Below are 17,772 nucleotides of genomic sequence, written 5' to 3'. Positions count from 1 at the left end.
CAGTCATTTTTAGCTGCACAGAGGTGTCAGATGTCGATCGAAGCACAGGTGTGCTCCATCTTTAATTCAAGCACAAAGGTGCTCCATCTTTAATTCAAGCACAGAGGTGCTATGAATTTAGAACAGTGGTGCTCTTCTTTTTAGGCACGATAATGCCTCATTTGTGTTGCAGGTATAGAGGTTCCGACGAACTAGTGGGAATGGTTTGTACGCATAATAGCGTTTGTATGGTGTATGTGTGTTATCAATAAATTAAGTTAAAAATCCGAACATATATTACCTTATAATCATCCTAAACTATTCAAATAAATAAAAATGGGTGGGAAAAGGGAAATTAATGTGGGATTCCCAAAGAATATATAGTTTTATATTTTGGTCACTGCATAGGTGAGGGTAATGGGTTTGAATCAAATGAAACTAAGCATGACTTTGTTGAAAACATCAGTCTATCTACTCTATATTCTATGCTATATTCATTCGAGTTTAATAAATTTGCATGGCATATTGCCAGTACCATACCATGCATTAATTTATTATTTTTTAATCGAGAAAATGGGCGAATATATATGGTTCCACCTACCAAATAAAATTATTTGTTTAAGAGCTTAGTCTGAGAATATAAATATCAATATTTATGAAAGTTATTACTCGTGAAGCTTCCTTGAAATTAACTTGACAGAATTTTCTTGGTTTGAATTATTTAAAAATGATATGGTGGGCAAGACTATAGTTGATGATGGCCATCATCATCAGCATATAGCATGTCATGGCATGTTAATGGTTATCATGCCAGATATTAATATGGATTCATGTGTGTTAAATCTAAAAATATATCATTATCAATCCTACTATCATGTATATAAATATATATATAAAGATACAGTTATACATGGGAGAGAATTGCATAAGAAAACAGACATACTCATTCTCAAATCTCAAGTAATGACAGATCCGCATTAATAGGCTCACGAATTCTCTTGCAAAACTTAAACCCTTTAATACTATATACCAATAATAACATGATGATAAGCAAATACTAAACGGTAAGAAAAAAATAAAATAATTTTTTTCAATTAAATTTAATTGATTATATTATTATCCATATAATACATAAAAAATTATAAGATTAAATATATTCAAATTTTTTAATATTTTTATAGAAACTATCTCTCTCATCTTTTTCAACTTCTATTGATATTATTGCCATCGATGATTATGCGTTATAGGCACTAATTATGAATGACAAACAAAGGCATAATATAAAAGAATATTATTAATATTTAATTAAGTAATTTTTTTAATTTTTTTGGAGTATTTTGGATTTTAATATTTTATTTTAGAGTAAAAAGGGTCATAATTTTTAATTAAAGTTTAGTATTATTTTTTTTTAGCATTTTGACCTAGAATATTTCATTCTAAGACAAAAGGTATCTATTTTGGAGTGTTGACCGTCCATCGAGAGATGTTTTTGCCTTAAGGTAAAATATTTAAGACCAAAATATTCCAAATAGATATAAATTAAATTGACTATTTAATCAAACGTTAAATTTTTTTATGTCTAAAACGAATACAAAATATGTCATGAAAATGATTGTTGTTACACCTTCGATATATTTATGTAAAATGCTGATGATATTTTATGAAAAATTATTTAGTACATAAACGGCGTAAAACATAATTTACACAACTTTATTTATTTTATATTAAATTATAAACCTTAATACTCTTAAACATTAAGTTGTAAAAAGTAAATTTCACACGGTTCGTAAATAAAATAATTTATAAAATTTTATTATTTTGATTTACTTTGCATGGTTGATGTAAGAACTAAGAACTTCACGTGCTTCTTGTAGCAGGCATGGCAAGATCCCTGTGAACTATGATTGGAACGGCAAAACAACCCCTCCATGTCAATAACACGAGTGAAGAATGAAAAAGTTCCATTCTAATCAGTCCCAACTCCTAACCAATATAATAAAAATATTCGATTATAATTTCACGTGAATAATAAATATTCGATTAATTTAGTTATATAACTTCACGATCCATATAATGAAAATATTCGGTTAATTTTAAAAAATTATAAATAATAATTTTAGTTATATTAATAGGGTTAGATTTACTTATACAATGTAAAATTAATAAGTTCTACATCAATTTATAGTTATTCGATTTAAATAAATAAATATATTAGATTTAATTAAAATTTATTAATTTATTAATCAATCAATAAATATTTCTTTAACTTACAATAAAATAATATTTTTTAGGGTTAGTGTTTAGGATTTAGGGTTTATGATCTAATATTTAAGGTTTATGATTTAGGTTTATGACTTATGATTTGTTTGGAGTTTAGGGTTTAGCAGGAAACACCTTGTTGTCTTCTTCTTCTCTGTCTTGACTCCCCTACGTTGCCTCCACGTCCGTGGGCGATTCTCTAGAGGAACATATTATTCTCGCGTTCGCTCCTCATCTGTCAATATATGTGGCATCCCATATTCTTGGTACCATCGCATATAATCGTATGTAACGCTGAGGTCGAAGATGGGTTGAGTCATATGTGTCCTCTCGAATCTTCGGACCCACTCGTTCAGATACACCGTATTAAGGTCAGTCCAATTAATTCATGTATTACCTTATCACGTCAATCGATGCAACTTATCCAAGAAGAGTGGATGTGGCAGAATCAATTGGACACAGTTAAATTATCGAAAAGCGCACGATAAGATGTCACTCGACTATCTCATACAAGATCAGCGGGACTGACACGATGTACACCGGCACATTAATCACCAGAATCTCATGTGGTATATAGTCGACAATAACAACATTGTAGTAAGGCATCCGCATGAACTATAAAATTAAAATTATATAACTTTGTTAACTAAAAACCTCAAATAAATTAAATTATTCTAAAATTATAAGATAAAAGCCGAATGAAACTATTTTATTATCTTATGTCCAAACTTATTGATCAATAGTTTGAAGTCTCGCTAATGTGTTGGTAAGTGAGCGTGAGAGGTTTCACCAGTCCACCTATAATTAATACAATAGAATTGTATTATTTGTTAATAATATTATAAAAAATAGATAAAAATTATTTTTTTACCTCTTAAGTAACGGAAATTCATATGGGACATGTATTTTAAGGATCAGACATAAAAATGACATTCATATCGATGCATGTGACTGCAACAACAATAAACACCCTCCAATAACATTTTTCGTCGGATCTACGGCTCTACAAAGTTGCCGGAACAAAAATACCAAAACTACTGACCCCCAACTTATATTTCTTAAATCACTCAAATTTTACAAATGATTCAACCACATCAGATGCACCTTATTTCGGGATTTGTTTGGTATTAAAATCCCCCAATAACTCGTAGTATATGCACACAAGCAAATCGCTTCAAAAAATTAATAAAACAATATAACTACTTAATTTCCAAATAAATAAATAAATAAATTGAAATATTAATAAATATTCATAGATAAAACATTTATATTTACCTCTTTCACTTCATGCTCCACATTCTGGGGTAGGTTCGTAAAATTGTCATCCAAAAATTAATTTTTTTATTTTTTTCCACCATTGCATGCATCATCAGGCGGATCAATACTGAGCAATAACTCACATATGTTTCTAAGGGTGCCGACAATACCAGTAATAGCTACTCCTTCAATGGGCAGTTTCAGATGAAATGCAACATCTTGCAAGGTAATAGTTGCCTCCCCACAAGGTAAATGAAACGTGTACGTCTCCAATCTCCATCTTTCCACCAACGCATTTATAAGTGGATGATGTAACTCCACGTTGTCACCGGTTATACTACTAATATATCCAAAACCCACTAAATGTAAATAGTTAATAATATCTACATCGGGCGGTGTCACACGATTTATATGACACTCTAATACACGTTCATATCCCTACGAAATCTAAATATTACAAAATTATTTAAATACCAAAACAAATATATTAAATAAATAAATAAATAGTTAAAATACTAAATAATATTAATTGATTTACCTCATCATTTCGCCTCCAATAATTGAATATTTGACTTCTATCATGTCTTAATAGACTCGCCACCATGATATGAAATCTTTGAATCTTTGAATATATGAAAGAGATGGGTGTGGTGATGAATAGGAGTGGATGACCCTATTTATAGCCTTTCTTGCACCCGGGGAAGCGTGATTTTAAATGCAACTCGCGTCCCGCAAGACGCGAGTTATGGAATTTATTTCATTCCTAGTACCTCGTGGTTTCTAAAACGCGAGATTATTTTACTTTTTAAATTTCAAAATATAATATAATTATAATATTATTAATTATTAATTATATTTAATATTTTAAATGTGTAATTTTTTATTATTTTAAAATTTACAAAATATATTATAATTATTTTTTATAAAATATATATTTTTAATTATTATATTTATATATTATATTTATATATTTAAATATTATTATTAATTATTTTTATTATATTCATTTAATTTATACGTTTCACGGAATTCGAAAGAACCTAGCGCTTTGCAGACCGTGAGGTCCTCCATAAATCTTGCAATATTTTGAATCATAAAGGCTACCTCGCGCTTCGCAATGCGCGAGGTCATTTTATCCAGTTGTTTTATCGACTTACCTGGAAAGTGCGTCCACGTTGGATGTATCTCGCGTGTTGGAAGATGCGAGGATTTAACACGCTGTTTGTATAAGCTGTAAGGTTTAATGTGGACGATTTAAGGGATATTCTTCAAACAATGTGTGGAGAGCTATATTTCTTTAAATAATTATTTATTTGGGTTTTTAATATAAAATTGCCCAATACAATGGGAAGATGCATTATTAGGCATAGATGCATATAGTGGTCCGATACCGAGTTGCCCGAGGAGGAGAGCAAAGCCCGTGATTCCCGTTGGATTCCTTCAACTGCCCATTATCTGTTCGTGCGCTATACTTCATTTAACTATCCTCCCAACTCACAAGTTTATTATCAGGTCGAATCTTTAACGCACGATGCATGCATGTGTGACCCATGACGTGTCTTAATCCAATTAACTTTTTAAATATATCAACTTATCGGCACTAGTGGTTTAAATTTAAAAGATATATTTTTTATTAGGTCTTAGATTTGAACAATTATATACGTATATATATATATGTATTTATTATCATGATTAATAAAATTTTTAAATAGATATCACTTAATAATTATCTTAAACTATTAAAAAACTTTTTAAATATATATATATTTATATTTTACTTTCTCTTGATTTTTTCATAAGTCATATCTTCATTATCGTTTCTCTATTTATCGAAGTCCAATATTTTTTTTTATGTTTCATATCTTTCGGTCAATTACGATATTTTAATACGTCCACTAACTGTTTTAGAGACGAACTTATGTTGTAGGTGGGAGGGACAATTGCCCCAACTTTGATGGTTTAATTATTTTTAAGTTATTAATATTTTTGAAATAATTACAATTAATCCTTGTCTCTCTCAAAATTTACTGGTTTAATTATCTTTTAAAGACCTTTTCAATTTTAAAATGATATTATGTTTTGGCCTACAATTTTTTGATTTAATTATTTTTTAAGACCTTTTAATTTTTAATATTTAGTGAAATTAAACCATGCCTCATTTAAATTGTACGATTTATTCAATTTTAAAGAGTATATTTGTTTCAAGTTAAACTTGTCCCCATCATAGTTCAATCATGATTACGTTCTTGGACAAATCCACCTAATCTGACAGTAATATTTATTTATCACGTCAACATACAAATAATAATCATCAATTTAGTTTGATACCAACATTAATAGTCTAATATATAAATCATCGTACAAAGTTAAAAATGAGTCTATCTATTTAGATCTCTCTATCATTGTTTGTTATCTTCTTCACCTTATTTATTCTTTCTCGATTCTTTGTCAAAAACTAAAAAGGATTAATCACTAGAAATCACTATAATATTTTTCTAATAATTTCATGTCTATTTTACTAGATTAACCTTTTAAAATTCGGTAAAAATATAAATAAACATCATCATGAAAGGACAAAGGAGGAAAATAGGTCTTCTATTTATGGGTCGGGCAGGGAACAATGTCAACAAGGCCGCCATCTTTAGTCGCACGAAATCCCTTTCTTCAAGTTAGTCAAGGGACAAAATTAATAATGAGAACAAAGACCACTTTGAAGTAAATAGTGTCCATTTTTTTAATTCCACGTGGAAATTGATAAAAAAATAATACTATATGTCTGATAAATTTGCTTAAAATAGTAGGATGCGAATCTTTAATTTCACGCCAAATTACTAACATGTCCCTGGTTTAATGATTCATACGATATATACTATTCTATGCATGACTTAACATCCATTGATGCATGTATGTGTTAAATGGGCATCCATGGATGATATAAATATATTACCATGAGGATATGACTAAGTAAATATTATTGTTTACTAGTCCTAATCCCGAGAGAGAGAGAGAAAGAGAGAAACAGGTTTGTCTGTCTTCCCTGTCAAGATCTAGGGTTTTCCAACCTGTTCAAAGATCTGTCTTTCTCTTAGAAGAAGATGAAAAATCCAAGTTCATGTTGAAAAACCAAGAGCGCTACTTCCTGGCTGTTACAAATTAGGATTTTGATCAGCCCTCCATGTTCATATGATCATATCGACCTGCGTGGATATATATACTTTGTCTCTTGTTTAATTTCATGCTATGATTCTGGGATATTAATCGAAGCTGAGCTTGGTGATCGAGATGGAGAGAAACAGCAGCACCGAATGTTCAAAGACGACGACAACCCCATTGAAACAAAACCAGCTTCCGACGGCCGAGAGCGAAAGCGAAGAGAACGACGGCGGCGAAAGTAAGCCTAGAAATGGAGGAAGCTCGAGCAACAGCACGGTGGAAGAGAACGATAAGAAGCCATCCGTAAGGCCTTATGTCAGATCCAAGACGCCGAGGCTCCGATGGACACCCGACCTTCACCTCCGCTTCGTCCACGCCGTCGAGAGACTCGGCAGACAAGACAGTCAGAACTTCATCAATCTCTAGTCTTATCTTGATTTCTCTGCAATTTTTTTTGAACTTATCTTCTCACTTCGATACAGGAGCTACCCCGAAGTTAGTTCTTCAATTGATGAACATAAAAGGACTTAGCATCGCTCATGTCAAGAGCCACCTCCAGGTTATTATTTGACTATAAATTAGAACTTGTTTGCTACTATGATTAATAGGACAAATTCAGAGAAACCCTTTGATTTGTTTTGGTTCTAACAATCTTTTTCATCAGATGTATAGAAGCAAGAAGGTTGATGACCCAGGACAAGGTAAACATTCCTTGATTTCCATTAGGGTTTCGATCAATGATCGTTTTTTAATGCATTACCTTTACATATATGGCAGCCATGAATGATCATAGGTATCTTGTGGAAAGTGGAGATGGAAATATTTATAACCTCAACCAACTTCCCATGCTGCAAGTCTATCATCATCATCATCATCACCAGGTCGATAGTTCTAATTCTTTCAGGTAGTAAAGTTTAACAATCGATCTATAGTCTCTTAAATGCACGTATACTATTGTTGTTTAAACGCAGATTGTTTGCTTCTTTTCAAGATACGGCGATGCTTCTTGGAATGGCCAACAGTTCTCGGTTCGTAATCCTTATACAAGCAGGAGTTTCATCGATGAACAACGATCGGGATTGCATGGAACAGAGACGGAGAGGATGTTCGGTAGTAATTGGATCAATTATGGTTTCAGGATGGGCACTTCCCCTTTAAATGCACTAACTAGATTCAAACGCCATGAATCGAAGAATGAGTTTTCGTCATCTCGTAGCCATGACTCGTTCTTGAATCATCCAAGATTAGTCCCCATGAGCCAAAGCACTCAACCTAAAGTAGAAGACGAAACAAATTTCACCCCTGCACAAGAGCGTAGGGCAATGAAAAGACCGATATCGGATAGGGATAGCAACTTAGACTTGGATCTATCTTTACGACTCACGCCGACGAATGGAGAAAGACGACGAAGCTCGGAAGAAGAAGATGTTGGGTGCGAGTTATCATTGTCGTTGTGGTCACCGTTACCGCCGTCGTCGTCGAAGGTTACGAGATTGAAAGGAGAAGATGATAGTAGGGAGAGTGGAAGAAGGGTAAGTACTCTAGATCTGACTATATGAATGGGACAATTCTAAGTGAGATCTTGAGGTACTTATCCGAGAAAGGCCTTTTTTTCTGTCTTATTGTCTAATTGTAACAATATTACACCAATCGATAATAACCTTTTTGTTTTTATGCGTAGTGATTCTCTGTCGTTTCCCCATTCAAAGTTGAATTTACAAACTATATCTGTCGGCTACAAAATCCCAGGTTCATATTAATCTTACTGACAAAAATTGAAGACCAACAGGTCTTGTTGGCAAGAAACTAGTTGATCAGGTGAAACGTACTCAAAAATGATTTCGATCTGGAATGTGGACTGCACGATAAGCTCCTCAAATGCTCCTCTTAAGAATCTGCGTACGGAAACAAATTATGAATGCTGAGCTCACAAGCTTAGTGTCACACTAATAACCAAACTATACTATATGCGTCCATTATATGATCATGCTTGCAACATATATATTTGCATATGAGAATGCAAAACTAGACATACATACAAAGGTGGGCATCATGGTGTGGTCAGAGGATTTCGCTACATCTCAAAGACACACACTCCTCTAGTCTACCTAGGGTGAGATTCATAATTTCTATATCAGAATAGTTCAACCAATCAACCTACTCCATACGAGTAATTGGGACATCTACGCCCAGTTGGTAAAGAAGTGCCTTGTGCACTAACTGAGACTTGTCTGGACATTCTACCACGCAAACATTTACCTAGATTAGAGTAACCCAGGTGTCCTGATTGTTCCCTGAGCACCATATAAGACTAGTTTTATGATTTCCTAATTTATATTGTTTCTAGATGTAATTATAGTGTTGTTCTTTCTTGAAATCTTATATATGGAGTTTAGATGGCCTTGAATCCCTAAAATAACCTACTTGAGATGAGAATATTTTCTTAACCTACTTTGGACGAGGATATCAGTACTGGACTTATAATATCAATACTTATCTCTAACTAGCTTCATAGATTTTGATTTGTGGTCCTTTTACATTTTGTCACTAAAATCAATATTTTTCAATTTATTCAATTGATTCAATTAATAAAAATTTATTTTGTTTTTATTAAAAACCATATTTAAAATTTTAAAAAAATCATTTGAACATTTAATATTAATATTTATAATTTTAAAAATCAAAAATATTATTTTTATAAGAAATCACTCAATTACCGACCCAAACTGTTTACTCGGACTTTGGGATGTTACACGAGACTTGTCCGAACATTCTACCACGTAAACATTTACCTAGCTTATATAGTAACCTGGGTGTCATGATTGTTCCCCGGGCATTATATAAGGCTATTTTTATGATTTCATAATTTATATCGTTTCTAGATGTAATTGTAGTCATTAGTGTTGTTCTCACTTGAAATCTTATTTATGGAGTTTAGATGGATTTGAATCCCTGAACTAACCTACTTGAGATGAGAAGGTTTTCTTACCCTACTCTAGACAAGAGTATCGATAATAGCCTTACAGTATCGATACTGATCACTTTGGTATCAATATTGATTTATGAGTATCGATACCTAAAATAACTTTGATGTTTAGGGAAATTAATCAGTATCGATACTCTTATTTGAGGTATCGATACTCTTATTTGAGGTATCAATACTTCTATATAAGGGTATTGATACTATCCCGAGTACTGATACCAAAAATGGATTCGATGATTGAAAAATTAGTTGAGTATCGATACCTTCACCGTAGTATCAATACTCCCTTGAGTATCGGTACCAAAATTGGCTATTGAAATCCAAAATCTAAAAATGGTATCAATACTACCCTTAAAGTATTGAAACTTGATCCACAATATCCATACTCTATAGATGAGTATCGATACTTACCCTTCCAAAACTCTCTTATTTCAAGCTAGTTGATAAATAATATCAGTATTGTTCTTCTAGTATCGATACTTGAACCCAGAAATGCATTTTTTGGGCACGAAAATACAACTTAACCTTAGCCATTTCCCCCCTTAAAGCCATTAGTAGATGTTTAAGTCTTATGTAGGTGTATACAGGTTATAAGGAGTCATTTTTCATGCTTAAAAACACTTCAGCTAAAATCTACCATGAACATGCTCAAGAACATCATAAACTAGTGCTAGCTAAGCAAATGCACTTAATGACCCACAAATGGTATAGGAAGTTTAGAAATGTGTTACATTGGTGCTCAATTGTAGAAAAACATCTCCAAATCAACTAAGAGCTAACTTCTCTTTTCTTTTGGTTTTGGAACCTTCTCCAATTTCTCTCAATAATATAACATGGAAAATGAGTTACTAACTTATTTATGAGACTAAAATGAAGGTATGAACACTTTTTTTGAGATTAAGAGCTTGAATGAAAGCTTGAGGTGAGGGGATTATGGTTCTTACCTTGGAAATTTTGTAATAGGCTTGAAAGGCAATCAAGTTTCCACTTTTACACTTGCTTGGAGAAGAAAAGTTAAGAAAATGGGGAGGAAGAAAGTAAAGGATAAGAGGATGGTGAAAATGAGGGAAAAAGGGCAGTGTGTAAGCAATATTACATCATCCCATTAAAACAAACCAACTTTTGTTTTAAATAGGGTATGATTTCTCTTTCAGTCCTTCCTCTTACACTCAACTATTAAAATGCCCCCTTCTTCTAAAATTTGGGCCCAATCCAAGCCCAAGTTCATCTTTAACTTGGTCCAAGTTTTAAATAAATCTAATGGGTTTGTCTAAAAATTCTTGAGTTAGCCTAGAACTACTAACCCGAGATTTGGGGCATTACATGCTTAATTTATATGCTTTGTTCAAATGAAATGTTTTGGTTAAATGTCATGTTGTAGTCATGGTCAACACCTACTTTGTTTTGATTCAGCTACTTCATGAAGTTTTTGTAAACTTACTCTGTTTATTCATCACTTTTGCAGAAGTTTGAAAGTACTAGCTAGGTAGATCAAGATTACTTTTAGAAGTTTGCAAGTCAATTTAGTTCCTTTCACTAAAATTTGTTTGAAATGAAATAAAAGTAGTTAATTTTAGGGTAAATTATGTTTTCAGTACCTAAACTATCAGTTTTGGTCCGTTTTAGTATCTAATTTTTTTTCAAAATCGTACCTAAAGTTTAATTTTTGTTTATTTTTAGTACTGTCATTAAAAACTTCAGTTTATTTATTTATTTTAGTACTCTCGTTCAAAATTTAACATTAAGATTTGAAAAGATTAAAAGTTTAAGTACTAAAGCGAACCAAAATTAATAGTTTAGGTACTAAACATATTAAATTTTTAACGGCGGGGTACTAAAATTAAATGAAAACTAAACGTTATGTATGATTTTGATTTTTTTTTTAAAGTTTAGGTACTAAAATGAATCCAAACTGATAGTTTATGTACTAAATACGTAATTTATCCTTAATTTTATTAAGAAAGAAAATATATAATATTACAATGAGAGTTTACAATTAGACTAATAAATTAAACATATAATTAGGATATTCTCTTAAGCAATAAATTCAAACTTAGGATAAAATGTTTTAGGTCAGATTGGTTTGAATATAACTCAAATAATTTTAAAAAATATATTATTGTTTAAATTTAATTATATAAAATTATATTTTTATTATTTTATTATATAAAAAGTGGGTAATTTGAGTGGATTTAGTTTTTGAAAATTGGGCATTTATCTGGCCATGACTCATGAGCACCTACATATACAAACACGTAAATAATTTGAAATCAAATCATTATTTTATATTACGTAAATTACATAATATTTTTTTTGTTTTGGTTATTTTCCCAATATCAAAGTTTTACATTGATTAATTCAAACCGATCTGTATTGCATATATGATTTTGTATTGCATATATGATTTTGCTGGATAAATCTTCCGATTAGAATTTTTTACATACACAAAAACTCGACATGAGACCATTTAAGTTATATCAAATTATTTATTACTTGAATCAATCCTATAATTAAAATATATAATACTTTGAGACATGACACTGGTATAATTTTTTATTTGACTCACTAATATATTATGAAAATATAAACAGAAGCCTCAACATAAGTTTTGTCGGTCTCTCAATTTTCTTGGAAACCCTAGTGCCATCATTTGTTTTGTTGTGTTTATGGATGACCCACCCTCTCCTACGCCGGTTCTGGATGAGGCTCAATTGGATTCCCGACCAAATTCAGAACGAATACCATCCTCGATGGAGGTGGACGATTATATATCGCAAGATGCTCCTATTTTGGACGAGTCTAGGGTTACTTCTGAGGTGTCTGAGGCTTTATTGCCAAACCAAAATATGACCACGGGTGCTCCGGCTCTGAGTTCTACGGAAATCTCCCAGGATTCGGGTCCTGTTGCTTCCGGGCAGGTTTCAAATATGAACAGATCTTAAGCGGCTATGGTGACCGAGAGTTCTACAATGATGAATACCAGAAGTTCTGTATTTGGCATGGACAAAGTTACTCTGCAGGAAGATGATGTGATTGTTGATAGAAGTGGTGCTTATCCACTTATCCAATTATCGAATAGAGTTCATGACTCGATCGACCAGACTATGAGGAGATCGGTGGTCATCCGTCTGTTGGGTAGAACTATTGGTTACAATCTCTTATGGAATAAAACTAAAGCACTATGGCAACCCCAAGGTAATTTCAAATTGATCGATCTAGATAACGACTATTACCTCTTGCGGCTGGATAAGGAAGAAGATTATTTGAAGATCCTCTCAGATAGGCCATGGGTCATTTTTGGCAGTTACTTAACAGCGCAGCCTTGGAGTCGATTGTTCAGTACTGCTGAGAATCATCCATCTCATATAATATCTTGGATTCACCTCCTTAGCTTCCCGTACAAGTATTATTCTAAGGCTCTTTTTAGTGTCCTGGCTTCAGAAATTGGTAAGGCGGTGAAGGCTGATTACAATACGATAATAGGCGAGAAAGGCAAGTTTTCTCGGCTAGCAGTGGTGGTCGACCTTCGAAAACCGCTATTGCCATGCATTGGTATTGAGTATGAAGGGATAACTAATATTTTTTTCAAGTGTGGGACCTATGGGCATATTCAAGAAGTGTGTGGGCATAGTGCAGATGTTGTCACAATAGGTGACAGTTCCACTAGTTCATCAACGCCTCTTATACCGTCTCATGCTCCCTCGGGTGATGATTTATTTGGCCCTTGGATGGTGGCCGCTACTTGTAAGCGTCATCCTAGAAAAATTGTTGAAGGGACAGAATGTGCCTCAAGACAGGTTTCTAAATCCCGATTTAATGTTCTGGCCTCGAAAGGAGGCGAGATTGACAAAGAGAACGTCCCTCCTGGTACACACGTGCAGAATGGTCAAGTTGTTAACGACAAGGGGAAAAGTAAAGATAAAATAGTCTCTCACCCGGGTGGGGTTTCTACTGTTGTTTCGATGAGACCTTTACGGGGTATGAAGAAGGTTAATCAGGCGTCCACAATTGTTCTACCATTAGCAGAGATAACTAACCAAGTGGGGTGTTCTAATCAAAGTAATTTTTTCAAGGTTGTTCCTATCTCTTGGGAAAGGGAAGCTCAAGTTACTGTCCAGATGCAATGCTCTGGACATGGAAATCTTGTCGTTGTTTGTATCAATGAGGGTCACCAAACAAGTCCGAGCATGATGGCTCGTAGCAGTGTAGCTAAAACCAAGCCAGGCAGGGAGAAGGATCTAAGAAGGAAGGGTCTCCAGATTAAGAAACAATTTGGCTTTAAAGCTCCTGAGTGACCTCTCCTTGCTGATTGGCTGCAAACGGTTGTTCGTAAAATTGATAGTGGGGGACAGGTGGTCGTGATTTCCAACAGGAGGATCGAGATAGAGACCTGTCTCTTTTGGAGACCGCTTGTGTGCCTTTTGGTGAGGAAAATGGGGATCTTTGAGGACCGTTGTAGTCCTAATTCCTCTTGTCTCCATATTTAATTGCCATTTTTTCAAGAAATTTGTTGCAAATATTCATCCTCAGGTTCTTGTTCTCTCGGAGACTCGCATAAGTGGGGCTCATGCCGATTCAGTTATCAACAAACTTGGTTTCCCAAATTCTTTTCGTATAGAAGCTCAGGGGTTCAATGGTGGTATTTGGGTTATGTGGAAGACCTCTATTCAGCTTAAGGTTCTTCAAGTTTCTACTCAATTTATTCATGCTCGGTTACTTCCATGGATTTTCATCGTCCTTTTTTCTTAACTGTTGTTTATGTTCATCCTAATATTATGGTTCATAAGTTTTTATGGGGCTTACTTGGGAACTTGAGCCCCGATCAGGATCAACCTTGGCTCCTTGGGGGGATTTCAATTCCCTTCTTAATTCGTGAGAGAGGATGGGGGCAGCCCCGGGACTATATGGAGTCAGCAACGGTTTCAACAATTTCATTTTTGATAATGCTCTACATGATATGGGGTATCGGAGGTCTCCGTTTACTTGGGTTCGGAGTAACCTTCGCCAACGCCTTGACCGCTGTCTTGAGAATCTATCTTGGAATGGTTTGGCTCCTTCTTCGATGATTTTACATTTGGATCAGTTGGGTTCTGACCACTGCCCTCTGTTGATTCGTGGCCTAGATTCTCGTCCATCCTCTTCACCAACTCCATTCTGTTTTCTTTTTGCTTGGCAAGATAAACCGGGTTTCAATGAGTTGATCCGACAAAGTTGGACTCACAGTGTTAATATCATGGAGAACCTTACTTTGCTACAGCCAAAGTTATCATATTGGAATTCTTCGAATATAGGCGAAATTGAGAAGAGGAAGAGAAGTCTGCCTGTTAGGCTGCGTGGCATCAATAGATTTCTAGATATTCGCCACTCGTCTTTCCTCTCTAATTTGGAAAGTGAGTTGAAGGAGATGGAGAAGGTTCGTGTTAAGGAGAGCATCTGGTTTCAGAAGTATCGTTGTGATTAGACCTTGCATGGAGATCAAAATACCTCTTTCTTCCATGCATACGCCAAGAGCCGTAGGAAGCACAATACCATTCTGGCTTTGAAGGATGAGGATGTCACTTGGTGCTTTGACTAGTTTTCTCTCAGATACCGAGCGGTGACATTTTTTAAAAATCTCTTCACCAGTGAGGGGTTGGGTGGTTACACCTATAATATTCGAGGAAATTACTTCAAGTTCTTAGAGTCTGAGTTGAACACTCTCACTTGTGTTGTTTCAGATGATGAGGTTAAGTAGGTTGTTATGGGGATGCACCCTTCCAAAGCTCCTGGAGTTTATGGATTCCAGGCCTTGTTCTACCAACGCAACCAGGAGATTGTGGGTGCTGATATTTGTCGGTTAGTTCATGATAGTTTCATCATTGGTCACTTCTCGCGCGAGATTAACCGCACTTTCCTTGTTTTCATACCGACGCATCCTTCTCCGGAGAACTTTTCTCGGTTCTGATCCATAAGCTTGTGCACAGTTCTCTTAAAAAATTATCACCAAGACGATTGTTAACCGCCTAAAGCCTTTTTTCCCTGATGGATTTCAGAAAGCCTGACGAGCTTTATTCCTGTGAGGAGTATTTAAGATAATATCATTATTGTTCAGGAGGTCATACATTTGATGAAGAAGATACGAGGTCGAGTGGGTTGGATGACGATCAAAATTAATTTAGAGAAGGCATATGATAGACTAGAGTGGGCATTCATCGACTATACTCTTGGTGATATTAATTGTCCGGAAGCCTTGCGATGTCTAATCATGTTCTGTGTGACTACTTCTTCGAAACAGGTTCTTTGCAATGGGTCCATGTCCGATGGGTTCAAGCCATCCCGAGGCATTCGATAGGGATACCCCTCTCACTGTATTTATTTGTCCTCTACTCTCACATCTATTCTTTATCGATGCTTTAGTTATTTTTGTCGAAGTTTCCTTATCTCAGCTTGATGTTATACAACGTGTTCTTGGTGATTTTTGTGAAAGTTTCAGGCACAAGGTAGGCAGCTTCTCTAGCAATGTTGACGCTTGTTTGCAGGAAGATATTAGTGTGAGGTTCCAATTTTCTAGAGTACAGGACTTGGGAAAGTATTTGGGGTTCCTTTTCTTCACAATCGGGTTACCCATAACATCTACCACTACTTGTTCAAAAGGTACGTGATCGGCTAGGGGGTTGGCAAGCGAAGTCTCTAACGTTGGCGGATTGATTAGTCTTGGCAAAGTCTGTTTTAGCAGCGCTTCCTTCGTATATCATGCAATCGTGCTACCTCCCCAAACGTACGTGTAATGATATTGAAGCTATTATCCGCTGTTTCATTTAGAGGGACTCAGAAGCCAATCGTTGGGTGCATCTTGTTCGATGGTCTGAAGTGTGTAAACCTATGGCAGTTGGTGGTTTGAGTGTTAAACGAATTCAGAATCAAATGAAGCTTTTCTTATGAAGATTGGATTCCAGTTGATTTCACATTGTAATCAATTATAGGCTCCCGTTCTCCTAAACAAGTACAAAGTCTATGAGTTGGCTTCCGATTCCCTTACTCGGAGAGGCTGCTCTAGACTTTGGCAAGGGATCCAAATAGTCTAGAACGATGTCCGTGATGGTTTGGTTTGGAATCTTGGAAATGGGCAGGTTATTGATTTTTGGAGGGACCGTTGGCTGCATGACACTGGACCCCTTGGTTTGCTCCATACTTTGCAGGATATATCCTCTCTTGCACGCATGAAAATCAAAGACATGGTCCTTGCTTCAGGGGAGTGGAATTAGAGTTTGCTGCGAAATGTGCTTCCCCATCATGTTCTATTATCAATTGCTGCAGTCCCGCCTCTTGTACTTAATGGTGAGCCCGATTATCCGTGCTGGCGGTGGGAACTCATCACCCTTTCACAACGAAAAGTGCTCATGAGCAACTTTTGTCCTACTTTGATAATGTTTGATCTCCGCTTTGGCGCGTCCTTATGAAATTTAGAGGTCTCCCTTGAGTTCGTATTCTCCTGTGGCTTTTATGTCAAGGTCAAGTGTTAACTAACGAGGAGAGAGTCCGCAGATATATGGCTGATGATGCTAGCTGTGCCTACCGTAATCCTTCTGGTTTGGCAACCTGCGAGGGCGTCTTGCGTGATCATGAAGGGGCCTGGATCTTGGGTTTTGCCAAGCTCATTGGACGGTGTTCGAAGCTCGATGTAGAGATGTGGGGCATCTTTGAAGGCTTATCTTTAGCGTGGGATATGGGTTTTCGTTCTGTTATGGTGGAATCGGATAGCAAGGAAGTTGTCTAAGCCTTCAACAATCCGAGGGTGTGCACTCGAACTTCACTGACTCAACATATCGGCGGTTTTCTAAAGAGGGAGTGGACGGTTCGACAGGTTCATGTTCCGAGGGAATGCAATACGGGGGCTGACGGAATGGCTAAACTGGCATAGAAGCTCTCTTTGGCATAAAAACCCTACCCTTTCAATCAAAAAATATATATAAAAATCAGTGTTTTGAAAATCGGACCGGACCGGCCGGTTCAACCGGAAATCATTGTCTAGTCCGGTTTAATCTACATCGGTTGAACCGCTACTAGTGAATCGGTCGGAACCGCTAAACCGTTCAAACCGAACCGACTGAAAATCGAAAAAAACCATCAATTTTTTTTTTAAATTAAACCAAACGACATCG

The 17,772-nt window shown here is 35.2% G+C and overlaps 1 protein-coding gene across 2 annotated transcripts; it reads left to right on the top strand.

The window, feature by feature from the left end:
• The first annotated feature begins 6,497 nt into the window (after nucleotides 1-6,497).
• LOC120116021 (putative Myb family transcription factor At1g14600) lies at nucleotides 6,498-8,348 on the top strand. 2 transcript variants are annotated; one of them, XM_039136598.1, is made up of 6 exons: nucleotides 6,499-7,051; nucleotides 7,131-7,207; nucleotides 7,313-7,349; nucleotides 7,426-7,552; nucleotides 7,640-7,919; nucleotides 7,953-8,348. In XM_039136598.1, exons 1-6 carry the CDS (start codon nucleotides 6,778-6,780, stop codon nucleotides 8,205-8,207), a joined length of 1,050 nt encoding a protein of 349 aa, XP_038992529.1. In that variant the 5' UTR covers nucleotides 6,499-6,777; the 3' UTR covers nucleotides 8,208-8,348. The 2 variants fall into 2 exon arrangements, with proteins under 2 accessions (XP_038992528.1, XP_038992529.1); XM_039136597.1 differs by having other exon boundaries at nucleotides 6,498-7,051; nucleotides 7,640-8,348.
• Nucleotides 8,349-17,772: the final 9,424 nt, after the last annotated feature.

Source organism: Hibiscus syriacus, unplaced genomic scaffold, assembly GCF_006381635.1.
Source record: "Hibiscus syriacus cultivar Baekdansim isolate YM2019G1 unplaced genomic scaffold, ASM638163v2 tig00110280_pilon, whole genome shotgun sequence".
NCBI lineage: Eukaryota > Viridiplantae > Streptophyta > Magnoliopsida > Malvales > Malvaceae > Hibiscus > Hibiscus syriacus.
This window is presented reverse-complemented; position numbering and strand designations above follow the sequence as displayed.